The 14,721-nt window shown below is 35.6% G+C and overlaps 1 protein-coding gene across 3 annotated transcripts in view; it reads right to left on the bottom strand.

The window, feature by feature from the left end:
* OLA1 (Obg like ATPase 1) overlaps nucleotides 1-14,721 on the bottom strand; it is a 109,171-nt gene that overhangs the window by 25,792 nt on the left and 68,658 nt on the right. For all 3 annotated transcript variants that reach the window (XM_027461345.3, XM_027461344.3, XM_072040966.1), the window contains 2 exons: nucleotides 14,227-14,307; nucleotides 13,867-13,964 (listed from right to left, as the gene is read on the bottom strand). In XM_027461345.3, coding sequence (XP_027317146.1) covers nucleotides 13,867-13,964; nucleotides 14,227-14,307 — 179 coding nt within the window. The remainder of the gene's footprint in view (nucleotides 1-13,866; nucleotides 13,965-14,226; nucleotides 14,308-14,721) is intronic.

Consider the following 14,721-nt stretch of genomic DNA (forward strand, 5'->3'; position numbering starts at 1 on the left):
AATAATTCTGTCATGGTAAAAAGGACATCAACTGTCTATTAGCCACAAAAGAATTCAGGTACAATTACTGAGATAACTGCTGTTTGGAGCACAGCAAAGCAATTTCCCACAGTGGGACTTAGAGTTCAATTTACCAGTTGGGCAAATATTTTGTGCTCTGTAGTGGTCTACAGAGTTAACAGTTACCTGTAACATTTGAGCTGTGTTATACTTGAAGAAAACTTTCTTCAACCAAAACAGGTGTTTCAGCTTTACATGCTCCCAAGAATACACATTTTTTCTAACACGGTTTTGAGGACCATTTTAATGCTTTTCAATTAATATTAAACACAAACTTATGAAAGAGCCAATGGATCTATTTTCCCATTCCAAGCTGCTCACAGTGAGGTCTTCTAAGTTATAGGCTACTTGGAAGAGGCATGAGAACACACACAATGCTATCTGTGAGATTACTTCAGTCCTCAGGTAAACTTTTTTTCCCTACAGGATGGTGTAAATTCAGTAAAATAGTAAACTGATCACTTAACTAGACAATACTGTCACAAATGCAGAGACATACAGCCACAAATGGAAGAAGGCTGCATTTTCACTTGTAGCAAAACCAGATTATACCACGAATACAATATGTAGTGAAAATGCTCCACTGACTTGCTCAGTAATAGAGCTGTGAGAGTCTCTTAAGATATATATAGTGACATTTTGTGTCAAGTTCCAGATAGTATCATGGTATTACATTAAGCGATAGATTAACACCTGGAAAGGCAAAGGAGCCATTGAACATTTGGTCAACATGCAAGTCATCAAAAGAAATTGACTTGCAAGTATGAAGAATGTAACTATCACACTTCCCTCTTCTCAAAATTAAAGGTTAAAATAATTACAATTCAAACACTAACCCATCAGCTTAGATAGTTCAAAAAGGTTTTTCTCCATTGCCCTTGCAGAGATGACTATATCCTGCTACGTTGCCTTTGAGTCTTAACTTCAAGTCAGAGAAAAAAGACAAAATATTGCCATTTTACACAAAAAGCAGCTCTATTTCCAAAGTAGGATAACAGTAACAGTGCATGTTCACAATGGATATTCCACAGAGACTCAAAGTCAGTATTTGAAAATGAGTTTTTTAATTTGGTCCGTTACTTTTATTTTTATACATATACATCTGCTGATTCTATTTTCTGCAGCAGCACTAGCTACGTACACCACACTTGTGCCTTTTTTTTTTTTTTTTAAACTACATGGCCTTTAGTGAAAATGCAACATTTGGAGAACTAACATTAACAGTCTGCATCATCACAGAAAATGAATCCTTAATAATTATTCATACACCAAGTAACTGTAAACCCAAATCATTTCAGAAGACCTGAATGTGTCAAGAACTTTGACAATTATGACTGGAGCCAGGAAACTGTAGCACTGCAGAATTTCTTATGAATTTTTCTAGTTACTTTTTATAAATGCTGTCCTAGATGACAGCTTAATGTGTACCACATGCAATATTTATTCTTCTTCAGTGTCAGACTGTCTAGCCATCCAAGGGAATACAAAGAATGTCACTTATTAGGATAAAAGCACAAGGAAGGTAATCAAGGACATATGTAACATCAGCCAATCATGCCCTATTTCAACATCCTATTCCATTCATAACAGTTCAACAATTATTTGCTTACTGATAACTTGCTTTCAGGCTGTTTGTGTTCCCCATAATGGTGGTTTGCATTTATTTTGCTCTTTAGAATTGGACACTTGCTGTGCCATGCATGTTTGTCAAAACTTTATATCTTCTGTCAGAAATAGCGTTAGCACACCAAATCATTTCTGTGTCAGAAATCACTAATAGAACAATCTAGTTACCTTTTATGTCAATAGGGCACTGACATAACCAGAAATCAAAAACAAAAGGCTATCACACAAACACACGCTGCTGCAAGACAGGCAACTAAAATGCTTCTGTTTAATATACCTTGAGCATATAACAATATCTTTATTGAAAACCTAATGCAGAAATTAGACCTTGACTAGAATGCAAAAATATTTTAGAAATATAATCTAGGCATAAAGACATCAGCCACTTTTTTGAGCTTGTATAACTGAATTTGTTACTAGTCCTCCATGTCTCTTTGACAACATTTTTAGTTATTTTCTTACAGAACACCTACATGGAATACTTGTAGACATTCGTCAGCTGACTCCAATCTATTTGATGGATGCAAGTTATGAAAAATCATTAATTCACAAAGACAAATAGAGACAGGCAGATAGAGGGAGCCAAAGACAAACATTTACCCTCCATAAAGTTATTTTTAAATAATAATAATTTAAAAAATCCTATAGGAAACTGAACACGCGTGCATATGCACACACACTTCATTAATCTGAGTATCCTGAGACATCAAGACTTTATTAAATAAAAACAGGTATGGATTTAACGAGCCTCTGAAATAAAACAAGCTGGAAGAACCATCACATGTTTTAGATCCACAAGATTTTGTAGGTTTTCAATGTATTAAGTGTTAAGATTATTTATTTTAATAAAAGCCATTTGTTTGGACTTAAAATTATTTTAACTTTAGAATTGTAACACTGTGCCAGTACATGAAAACCAAAGTGAAACTTTATCAAATTGACCTGATGAATCCATTCTCACTGTTCAACCCAATGAAGTACAAAACCAGCATGTGCGTCTACTCTTTCACCTATTTATCTTCTAAATATCTCTTCAGATTTTAGTAATTATTGCTGGAACACAGTAAATCCCAAACTTTATCTTACTGTAATTTCTTATTAAATTAACAATAATTAAGGTCAAGTAGTGGTAACAAAGGGTAAATAAACTATCAAAGGAAATATACTATGAAATAAGGTATCGAATGGGATAGGTCTCCCATTAAAATGATATAACCTATAAACCTTTCTCTCCAATTTGAACATGAAGAAGCACCTATTCTTGGTTTTAAAACAAGTATACATAAAACCAGTGACTATCAATGTGTGAACATCAGTCATTATTATTAATCGTTATAGGAAACTGTGAATCATTATAGGAAATTGTGAAAACAAAATCCTCTGCCAAAACTTTAGAAGGTAAGTAACCGTACTTGGGAAAAAGGAGCAATTAAAAGAAAACATAAATCCATATACTTAATACATAAAATTGAGCTATAACCACAAAATAAAAAGCTTTTAATAATTTTTAAAGCATCATATTTTCAAACATAATTGTCAATGAAAAAACATCTGTCAACTGTAAAACAAATAGTTTACTTCAGCACAAAAATAAACTTGAAAAATGCATGCCAAACCAAAGCAGCTTTTATTTCCAACTGTATCAAAGAATTTCCTTTCAGACATTTTTCTATTTGTAATAAATTATTTTTCATTGACTGATGTTTAACATTCACTTATTTGTAGAAAGCTGCAATATTCCATCAACCATTCTCCCAGAGAATGGGAATGCCACAGACCAATCACAAAAGAAAATTTCAGGAGGTATCAGATCCTAACACGTGGAAAGCAAATACTTTCTTCCCTTGTCCAGCATAGAACAGGGATGAGAACACAGCTGCTCACCTCTCTACAGTCATTCAAAGGCCTTTCTCTCCGCCTTCTCAATAGGACCCACACAAAAATAAACGTATGCTCGTGGGTTTTAAACGTTACATCAGATATAGTGATAATAATCATGACCCAACAGATGTTATTAAAAGCAGGGCACATATACCCAAAGCATCTATTTTTTCCTTGATTTGAAAGAGCAACTTGTTTGCTTTATGGAGTACATGCAACTTCTGTTCCTATGTTGTCTGGCTAACAATGCTCATTCATTCAGAAAAGCACATGGCTCTATACGTTATAATAATAAACTAATAACTTCACATACAATAACTTAAGAATACACAATTCTTATCAAACATAATAATAATGTTCTATTAAATGTGATCTTGAACAACCCTACTAGATGATTTGCAAAGAAAAAAAAAAAAGGCAAAACACCCTTTACTTAAAAGAACAAAAAATCCTATTTTCTAGCATGAGACCTGCTCATTAATGAGACAAATTCAAGCTAACCTTCTAGCTCATAAGCCAAACCATGGCATTTGTAGATCAGCCCCTACTGCTCTTTCCATGTCAAAACTCTCCTGAGGTTCAAAAATGCAGAACAGATAACTTGATTCAGCTACAGTATGTTAGCATACTGCGCTTACACAGTAATGACACAAGTGTAACCAGACCTTTTTAACTTATGTCACAAAAGGGAATACATTTCTACTAGTCAACAGTAAACAGAACAATGCAGAAGAGCTCTTCTCCACGTACGTTTTGACTCTCATTTGCAATAAGTGAATAACCTTTATCCCTGGGAAATACAACTGAGAAGACTATTTTACCTTACTCCCTTCTCTGTCTCATTGACATTATTTCATGCACACAAAAATCACTGCAATAAAGGTGGCTGTGCTTATAATGCGCAAGCCACAAATGAGCAAGGAAACTTCTTCATTAGCAATGTCTTTATCACAATTTTGAAACATGAAAGGAATTTTGACACAAACATCTACCGTCTTACGCGCACAGTCAAACTGTTTTACTCCAAAATGAGTAAGAGTGTATTCACTAAAACTATTTACCATCCTGTAGACAGAGGACAGCACTGATATGGTGGTTAGAACCATACCCTGTTCCAAAATCCCCACGGATCTGCTGATGGGGTTGTGTTGATGATGCTCAGAGCAAGTAAATCTCAACTGGAACATACTGTAAATTCCAGAATCTGGTCCTCAGAATAAAGGCTGATTTCTTAAGTTGTCTTCCCTTCCCTGTTTATCCTTCTTGTAACAAAGACAAGTGAGGAAAAGGTTTTTGTTTTTTCTTTTTGTCTTTTACTTCATCTGTTTCAGTGTTTGAGTCAGTTGATTTATCTGCGTGTGAGCGCTATGATAGAAAGGTGCCTACACCCCTAAATAGAAGCTAGTCTGAATCTAAGATCATAAGCCAGTAAAACGCAAGATGAGAAATCTCTGAAGCTAAAAATTTCAGCAGAGAGCCTATGAAAAGGTATCAAGCTACTGAAAATACCCAAACTCATTTAGCTGACAGTAAAAGTAATATGGGGCTGCTTGACTGTACCTTGTCAAAAGCTATGCACTAAACTGCAATGACATTCAGCAAATGCATTTAAGACAGAAACGTTCTAAAAAAGAATCTATTCACAAGCTAGAAATCCTCGTTTAGGCATGGGAGCAGCATGCTGTTTAGCCAATCACACCCGTGATACCAGTGTTCAGTGAAGGACCACAGCTACACACAGGCTACGCTTAAATCCCTCCAGGCACATTTGGAAAGCCTTTGACAAAGAGGACTGACAGAATGCACGACACCTCTGCAGATGTCATTCAGGAGATGACTGACATTATTCAAGGAAAAAAAAAAAAAAACGATTACTAGACAATATTGATTTTTTATTACAGAATTTCTAGGTTGGAAGAGACCTCAAGATCATCGAGTCCAAATTAGGTAACTTGATTTTAAAATAGAGAGCATTCCTCCACACCTCCCCCCCCCCCCCCCCCCAAAAAAAAAAAAAAAGAAAAAACAAAAAACATTTTTCTATGTCACCAGCAAAGAAGCTTTTAGGGAAATAGCAAAGAAGACTAAGGCATAAAGCACAAAATTACCACGTGTTGGAATGCAAACTGCAGAAAATTAAAGCCTTTTACACAAAAAAATGGGAAGAATGAGGAACAGGAATAGTCATTTATCAGTCTTTACTTTCTCCAACTATACTATGCAGTAACAAAAATCGATGCTCAGACATATCTATGCGTCTCACATTTGTTTCTGAGCTGTTTGAGCATTCTTCACAGTTTTAAACAGATTGAAATTTGAAAAGGATGCTGTACCTCATGATACAGCCAGAGTCCGTTTCATGTCATTCTGCAATGACTTTGCAACAAAGTTTGTCATTGCCTTTGACTATGTCACCACGTACCATTTTCTGTGGAAGTCCCTCTCTTCACTGCTTACTGAATGAAACAAAGTTGAGTAATTAACTGATTTGACACCCAATGCTAGATTATTCTCTCCCTTAGTACTATATATCCTAAGTAGCATGTGTTTATAAATGGTGACAAAAATAGTTATTGAAAATTTCCAGTTTGAAGATTGTGAAAATGTGAAGTTTCTCAAATGCTTGGACAGGGTATGCAAATAGAGATGCCCCCTTCTTACTCCTCACTGTTTTGTGCAACTTTATCAGCAAAGCTAGCAACTACTGCTTTAGATTCTGCCTATGAAAACACAAGTGTTTAAACTAATTACTGCACAAGTTGCTTGATTCTCAGAATTGCCAAAGTAGACTCAAAATTATTACATTATCAGGTAGCAAATCCTAAGATTACAAGAGTCAACTATAAAACTGGTGGAGCATCTGAACTTAAGAGCTGCGGTTGTTCAACATTACTCTGCAGCCACAGAGCTGTGTTTGAAGCGCTTAGTGATGACAGCCAAAAAAAGTCCAACAAACCCCAACAAGATTATCTGGAGAGAGAACAAGAAAAGGAACAGAAGATGGGAAGCAAATCTGAGTTCTTCAGAAAAGGGCTTGGGATAACGTGTGGCTGGGTAAGACGGAGCTCATGCACAGAGCGATGAAGTTGCAGAGAAGTTAGAGATGCTTTCACTCAGCACAGCATTACTGATATGAGGTATTAAGTCATGGCTCTTCTGTGGTACTCTGATAGCACAGTCAGCTTGAAGCACATGGATGGTCTTGGGACATACAAGAGACTCTCTAGGAGCTAACGCATTGAGGCCTGGGAGTGCTGAGCCGGTGTTTCGAGCTGCGGTACGCAGGGCTGACATCTGCACCCTTTGCAACACTGCACCAACAGTGCTTCCCTACAGCGGTCACCCTGCTCTCTCCTGTCTGCAGTATTTGGTGAGTCGTAGAATAGCTTAAGGCTACCTTCATCTACCTGGGACAGGCCTTGCCAAGAACCAGGAGGCTCCCTGCTACCACCACCCATTTTACCAGTTTCAAGACTCAAGACGTCCTAGGTGAATTACAGAGGCCTTATTTCCTGACTTCACAATCAGTGGTTTAGCCACTTCTAACTGCCATGTTGTAATTAAGTGGGCTGAAAGCTTTGAAAGCAGCTTCACTGTGCAGCGTTGTCCATGTTTAAAACATCCCAGATGACTTTTTTTTCTTCTTTGAAAAGCTTTGCTTAGGAGCCAAAACTTTACATGTGGCACACAGAAAATTTGGTATCAGAGATGAACCACTGCACTTCTGTGAAAATCCATCCAGATTTAGTAACTTCATAATCTATCAGAAAAAGAAAACCAAACAACAGAACACCAACTCATGTCCTCAAGAGAAAATCGCCTCAAATTTAACACTGAGCAGTCTCAACGGTTTAACCTCTTTATATGCCCCACAGCACCCATAACATGATTGAAGCTAGAATTATTTTTGGCTTGTTTGTGGTCTTTTTTGGCTTGTTTTGAGGTTTGAAGTGAGGTTACCCACTGGAGCTGAGAGCAGGGAACCCATCTTCCCTATGCTTAGAGACAGGTCTCCAGTTCCTGCTGCTACCCAAACAAAATGCATTCACATTCAAATGGGCGGAGGGAGAGGCAAAGTAAAGCGGGATGCCTGGTGAAAGAAATTCAGTCTGAAGGACTGGACTGGAACTAAGCCAGCAAGAATGGGATGAAACCAAAGAAAAGGGAGAGAATCTGGCAAAGATCCAAGGAGGATACTTCAGCTAGGAAAAGGTTGGAGCAAAAATAAACGGGACAGACAGAACAACTGAATGAAAAGTCACTGGAATTGGTAAGATGGTGACAAGAAGCCAACTGGGAACATCAGGCAAAGATGCCAGAAAGAAAAGAGATTGCAATTAGGTTGATGGGTGAGAAATTAATTTGTATTCATTAATTAATTTGTATGAGACATAATAAAGAATAGCTGTTTATTAAGCAAACAGCATGCACCATCCCCTGTTAATGTATGCAAGTGCTCTATGGAAAACATATGCAAGCCTCTGGTTAAAACAAAACTGTGATGTAAGGTCTTCTGTCTCACAGGCAGCACAGGTACAAGAGGAGACCTAAATTCTCATCTTGTTAACTCTGAATATCTGACTGTAAAACGCGTATGCCGAATGCCGTTTATGCACAGATAATTATCCACTCATTACTTTAAAAAAAAACATTTCAGTTGTAAGGCAGGGACAAGTGCTACATATTAAGAAAAATTAAAATTTCCCAGATCCATCAGCATAGAAGAGAACCTTAAATCAACTGTATCATAGAAGCTTCTCAATACGATTTGTAACTGAAATTTAAAGAATTCTACGTTCTTGAAACAGTAAAAATATGATTTATCTGCCTAAACGTCCATGACTATGCGACCTACAGTATATTTAAATATACACAACAATCAGAAAATAAACGTAATTCAGAAGCTGAAGTTAGTGACAACAGCATTCTGCACTGCGTCAGGTACCCTGTTACATGACCAATATGCTGGTATTTGTGAATAACTGTTTGTTCTAAAGGCTGTAGCTGGTTTAAGACTGTATGCCCCATGTCAAAATGATCTACTACTGTTTTTCTCTTCACTGCTAACATTCACTACCTACAGGATCCCTCCTTTCAGGCGAGGAACTACTTTTAGATATCAGATACTAATTATTATTATTTTTTAAAGCAAAATCTGTCAAGTTCATGTATTTCAGACAGCTTTTGGAAAAGGCTGAAACAAAGACAGGGAAAAGAGATTGTTTTGTGGAACTAACATTGAGATGTTTCATATTTTTATTTAGTCACCATACTTTCAGTTGTAAAGGAGGTGGAGCTGGCCCACAGCTGTTCTTTGTCCGTATTTCCTGTAAATCTATTTATTAGGAGAAGGATTCTTAAATACACATATCATTAATACTACTCATTAAAATGTTTTGCTTCATGATATGTCGCACTAATGTTACCATTTTCATTAATATTTGCTTGTTTTAAATGTCTTTTGGAAGATTTCAAACTGAAACGTACATGAAATGCTATGGAACTTTTTTTTTTTAAGAAAAAAAAACAAAACATGGATATCAAATATTCACTGCTAATAAATCCAAGAAGAATCTATACAGAGAAAATATATTCAGGACTTCTCTGAAAGCAGACATTGTTTAAGGGTGGATGGGGAAGTTATGGAGCTGAAGCGTATTTTTCACGCTGAGGGTTTTTTTTTCCCGAGTTTTCTTTTCTTGTTTTTAACAGGTGTGCTGAAGACATGAAAACCTTCTGGATATAATTTTTTTTCCTGTCAGTCCTCTTGCACTGAGTCCTCTGCACTCTAAGAGCACACAAAGTTACCTCACTGTTTTGCTAAGATGGAGAACACACAACTATCAGATCTAGTCTACCAGTGGACATGTACCCACAGAAACAAGAACAAAAACATCAAGTCTCCAGTCACCACCAGGTGCTAACTCTTTCCTAACTAGTCTAAAAGTGAAAGATTGAACAAAGCAGATAAATTCATGCACAACTCCATTGGGTCTTTCTTGTATTTTACCCTTGACATTTTTTTCTTCATGGATTTTTTTTTTTTTTGGTTATATCTGGAACATCTGAAGCAATATGGAAAAGATGAATGAAAAAGAATTATTCACTCACATACTACAAGATCTGAGGAGCATCAAATGAAATTATGATGTGTCAGACCCAAAACAAGCATAAGGAAGTACTTCTCCATATAGCACATAGTTAAACTGTGGAAGTCCTTGATCCAGGATATTGGGATGCCAAGAGTATACTTAGGTTGAAAAGGTCAACGGCTAAATTTATAGAATAAAAATCAGTCAAAAATTATTAACCTTAAGTATATCACATCTTGTTTAGTCAGTTCTACACTAACAGATTGCAAGAAGCTGGGCACATATACTCTATTTGCTTAACCTGTACCTATACTCTTCCCAGGACATCTGCTAGTGGCCTGTCAGAAACATGATACCAGAAAATATAGACCTTTCATCTCACCTAATTGTGGCTCTTCTAGCTTAAGAACATAACAAACGCTATAAAAATTAACAGGAAGAGGGTTATTCATTACAACCAACACACCTTCTTTAAACACATAGGAATAAGATATGTGAAGAGTTACCCTATCCCATCACAACCCAACTTGTTCATTAACAAGATGTCTACCCTAACATTCTGAGAAAGAACCCTTGATAGTAATGTTAACATAAATTTGGATACTCAAGAAGTCTGAATTGTTTTAGAAAACTATATATAAAGATCTGTATCAAGTCTCAAACAACTTAATTATGACACTGTACATATTCCTAATTTCATGCTTCATGTTAGAAAATCTTTAACATCATAGTCAGTTCTTTAAGTTGCATTCTATGCAAAGACTGAAGAAAAAAATAAATAAAAATCAATTGTTTAGACCTGAAGAGCTGAGTCAAAAGATTAGCCTGACACATAATGTTTCTGGTGCCCACTGCAAAGAATCGTTCCCAACTGCTGCAACATACAGTATGTTAAGTACAGTCCACTACATCCACTGATTAATTAGCTCAGCATATTTCATAATTCAATTTCTTATTATGATCTGCTAAAAGCATCCTCTTTAGCAAGACCTAAACATAAACCTTTAATTAGGTGAAGGGCTGACAAGTCTTATGGCATGGATTTACATTACATCTTGTAACTCAGAAAGCAGTTTTAATTGAAAAAGAATAAACTCATTTAGAATACTATCATGATGAAGCTCAAATACATGCTTATTGTGTTAAGGTGGTAGTATAACTACATAAAAATCATTAGGAATTATTAAAAGAAGGGATTAAGGGATTCACTTAGAGCACGGCAATACGTAGTAGGAACAGTTTCAGTGGATTCCTCTATACAACATCATGATTACTGTCATCTGATCATAACACAAGTGCAACTAACACAGCTGCCATGTCAGCTTCTCTTCAGGGGCTAGGTCTTAATCATAAATCAACTGAATGACTAATTCAACATTGTTAAAACCAGCAAGTAGCTGCTTGGAGCCATTCCAGTTTTTACATCTTTCAAAAGGTCAACACACCTACTCAGACACACAATAGTCCTATCTTTCACTGTGTTTTCTTCTTTTCTAGGATTGAAAAATAACATGTTAGCACTTAAATGTGTGTTTTAGCTAACAGTTAAAATGTTCGTTAATTCTGAAAGAGTGACCCAGTAAAACAAAGAAAGTTTTAGTTTTCCTCTCATACCCACAATCAAAACACCTCTCCTCTTCTTTGCTGTTTTAAATAGTTCTATAGTTGTAGAAGTTTTATGAAAACATTTTTTACTGCTGAGCATTTCCTGCATTAACCTTACTTTTGTTACAGTAATATTATGAATTAGGCTCAGGAATAAACTTTTTCAAGTTGAACGACTAGTCTAAATGTGGCTTACATTTCAAATGTGTACCTCTGCCCCTCAAAATAGTAACAAAAATCACAAATTAAGTGGCATCTAACAGCAAAATAAATTCTAATCATTTACATCTGCTTGCACCATACAAATGGCAAAGCCTACCGTTAGCATCCTTCATAGAAAAAATTTATTCTGCTCTTAAATATGAAAGCTATGTTGCATAAACAGAGGATTTAAAGCTGTAGCAGAGTGGCTGAATGAAGGAAAATGGCAATCTTTCTGGTTCTAGTAGATGCCTTTCCCTATCACACAATGTTTCCCACTCATAAATACATGACAAATACTTCCTCAATCATTTTTTACGAGCAGGGATGCACAGGGGGTAGTCAATGGCTAGCTTGAGGGAAAATAGGAACAGCAGGAGGCAGAAACTGTACTGAAAATGGCTATGTGGTAAATTCTCTTCTGGAACATCACTCAGCTACCCAGGCTTTGATCTTTCAGCTACAATTACACTAACATCCATGAGATCTGGATATACTTTTTTTAAACTAAATCATTAATTGTAATAGAAACAGTTAAACCATTTCATTATATGACTTCTCAATTCAAACATCTGATTTTTTTTTATTTTTTTTTACGAATTAAAAATTGTAATTTATACAAAGATTTGCTTTCAATTGGGTTTAACTATGTCATCATCACAACCAGTCTCACAAAAAACATGGGGTGACTGGCGACAGCTAAATCACAGACTGGCGTCTCCTAAGTAGTCTGTCTACCATTAGGGTCTGGGAAACAGTATTTACTGTACAATTAGAGCCAGTGAGCTCTACCTGTAATCATCCAAATACAGGTGTGAGGATCCTTTTTTGGACAGGGAAACCGATGCATCCATTTTCACATAAACTTCCACATCCGTACTGTTATAGCAAACCTTAGGATAGCTCAATGTTTGTACTTGAAAAAAATCACCTAACAGAGCAAGTGCTACTACCCAGATTTTAAAGACTTTCCTGGATATAACCACTTTTAAAGTTCAAACATTCCTACGTCTAAAACATTTAAAGAATGAATAAATTAAATTAACAACTATAAAATTTGGCCAAACATGAAAAACTTAAGATTATTACATCGTTTACCAAGTTCAATCCAAACTCTGTGTTTTGGGGCTGACATCGGTTCCTATTTAATAGATTAAATTTTGTTCTTTAATACTAACACAAAATTTCTTGGAGTATCAAAAGGACAGTTTTAGTTGCAGTAATTTCACAGAATTTATTCTAATGATTTATTGGAGTTAACCATCTGACATTAATTATTGTTTTGGCTTCCAGTCTATGAATGTTTATTTTTCAGTTTAAAGCCTTCTCACTCTTTGATATCATATGGAAATGAGAATTTTTAATGGAAAATTGAAACCATGTGCATCTAAGTACTTAATGAAGTACAGGGAGAAACAGAGGGTGTACTTTAGGAGAATTCAGATATTCCGCTTTGGATACTTTTGATTTGTTTGGATGAGTTACATGCATATATCTGTTCACAAACATGCGTTTATATATCTTCAAAGTATCTCACAAGTGAAGTGTTTAAAGATGTGAATACTAAAAAAATATAAAAAGGTTGTTGTGTTTTTTTTTTTTAAATATACTGCTATTGATTTTTCTTCATAATATACTATTTAATCTCTTCCCTCCTCCACAAACCAAATATTTATCCCATCTAGAGCTTCCTCTGACATGCTAAATGCTGTACTTCTCAACAGCAGATTCCCACCATATGTCTACCATGCTAGGACTGAATCTTCAACCAGTTCATTGAATGTCTGATAGATTGATTTCATAACCATCATGTACTTAAGTCATAATATTGATGTCAGGAATACGTGAACAAAACCTGCACTGTTTGTGGCATTCAAGACCATCAAGGCAGGCCTATAAACTGTAAGCAAAGTGCAAGCAGTAGCAAGGAAACAAGGAACCCAACTGCCAACAGAAGTGTACTGTTAAAATGCGCAATTTTGCCACAGTTTGAAAGCCTTCTGTGCAACTCACATAGCTTTACTCCTCTGGCATTCAATTCATTCCCTTGGAATGAAAAAGATGTTCAGATGATCAGCATTATACAACAAGATAAAAGTGTGTGTTCATTTAAATCTTTAGTTCTAAATCAAAGCTGTTTCTTCAGAGTTAGTGGATTCACATAAAAATATAGGGAAGGAAATATATTGTTTTCTATTCTACACTTTCATTCAGGGTTTCGCCATATGCATTGTACTCAGCAGCATATCAGTGGGAGCATAACAGGCAAAACGAAGTGCAATGTTAGTTTTTATTCCTATTTTAATTAACTTACTTTGATCTTAATGAGCAAGGAATTATTTGCCATTGAAAAAAATGTGACATAGAAATAAATCTAGATATTTGAGCTGAACACACTCACCATTTGTTTTTCTTTCTTATGTAGTCTTTTTCAGAGAGGTTAACCAAGTAGATCATTGGTTTTGAAGTGAAAAACAAATGCTTGTTCAAAACATCAATCTAGAAGTCAAAATACAGGAAGAGAATTTTAATAACAAGTTATACCAACTTAATTTTAGGACTATTTTCCTTATGGCATTTCTGAGAAGGCAGCAGAATTAAAGTTCAGTATGTAGATCACACTGACAAACACAGCACTGTCTGATAAATTTAACATTCAGTACACTCTGAATACGAATTCTTTAAAAAAACTTTTAAAAGAGAAGACAGTAACAGGTAGCAAAATTAGAAGTCAATTCATGGGATAATACTTATAGCCTACCTCTTTGTCATTCCAATCATGATAGAAGCGGACAGCTTTCTTTTCATCTATTACCCAGGTTTTGATTTTGCACATTACGTCCTATGCGAGATCAAGAAAAAACAAAGTCAAAAACTCAGCTGGATATCAGACAATTCTCTTCCATAAACACGGCGTGTATACATTAAAATTCAAAATGTACAAACGAATTAAAAATTAGATGGCATCTTTTAAGAACAATTTTTACTACCCCAGAAAAATAAAAATTCCTGCTTTGAGTCACTAAAGAGAAATAGCAATTACTGCGGAAATACAAATCACATAATCAGAAAGTTAAATACATATTATCCAAGTATCATCTCTTGCCATCATGAAAATTAGAAGAGCTCATAAAACATATGTAAAAATCGGTACATTTTAGATTGCTTTTCAAACTCAGTAAGACGCGACATTTCAGCATCCAGCGGGAGAGACCACGTACAATATAAACATGCCATTAAGAGAAGGGAATGGGTG

This window comes from Anas platyrhynchos, chromosome 7 (assembly GCF_047663525.1).
Source record: "Anas platyrhynchos isolate ZD024472 breed Pekin duck chromosome 7, IASCAAS_PekinDuck_T2T, whole genome shotgun sequence".
In the NCBI taxonomy this organism is placed as follows: domain Eukaryota; kingdom Metazoa; phylum Chordata; class Aves; order Anseriformes; family Anatidae; genus Anas; species Anas platyrhynchos.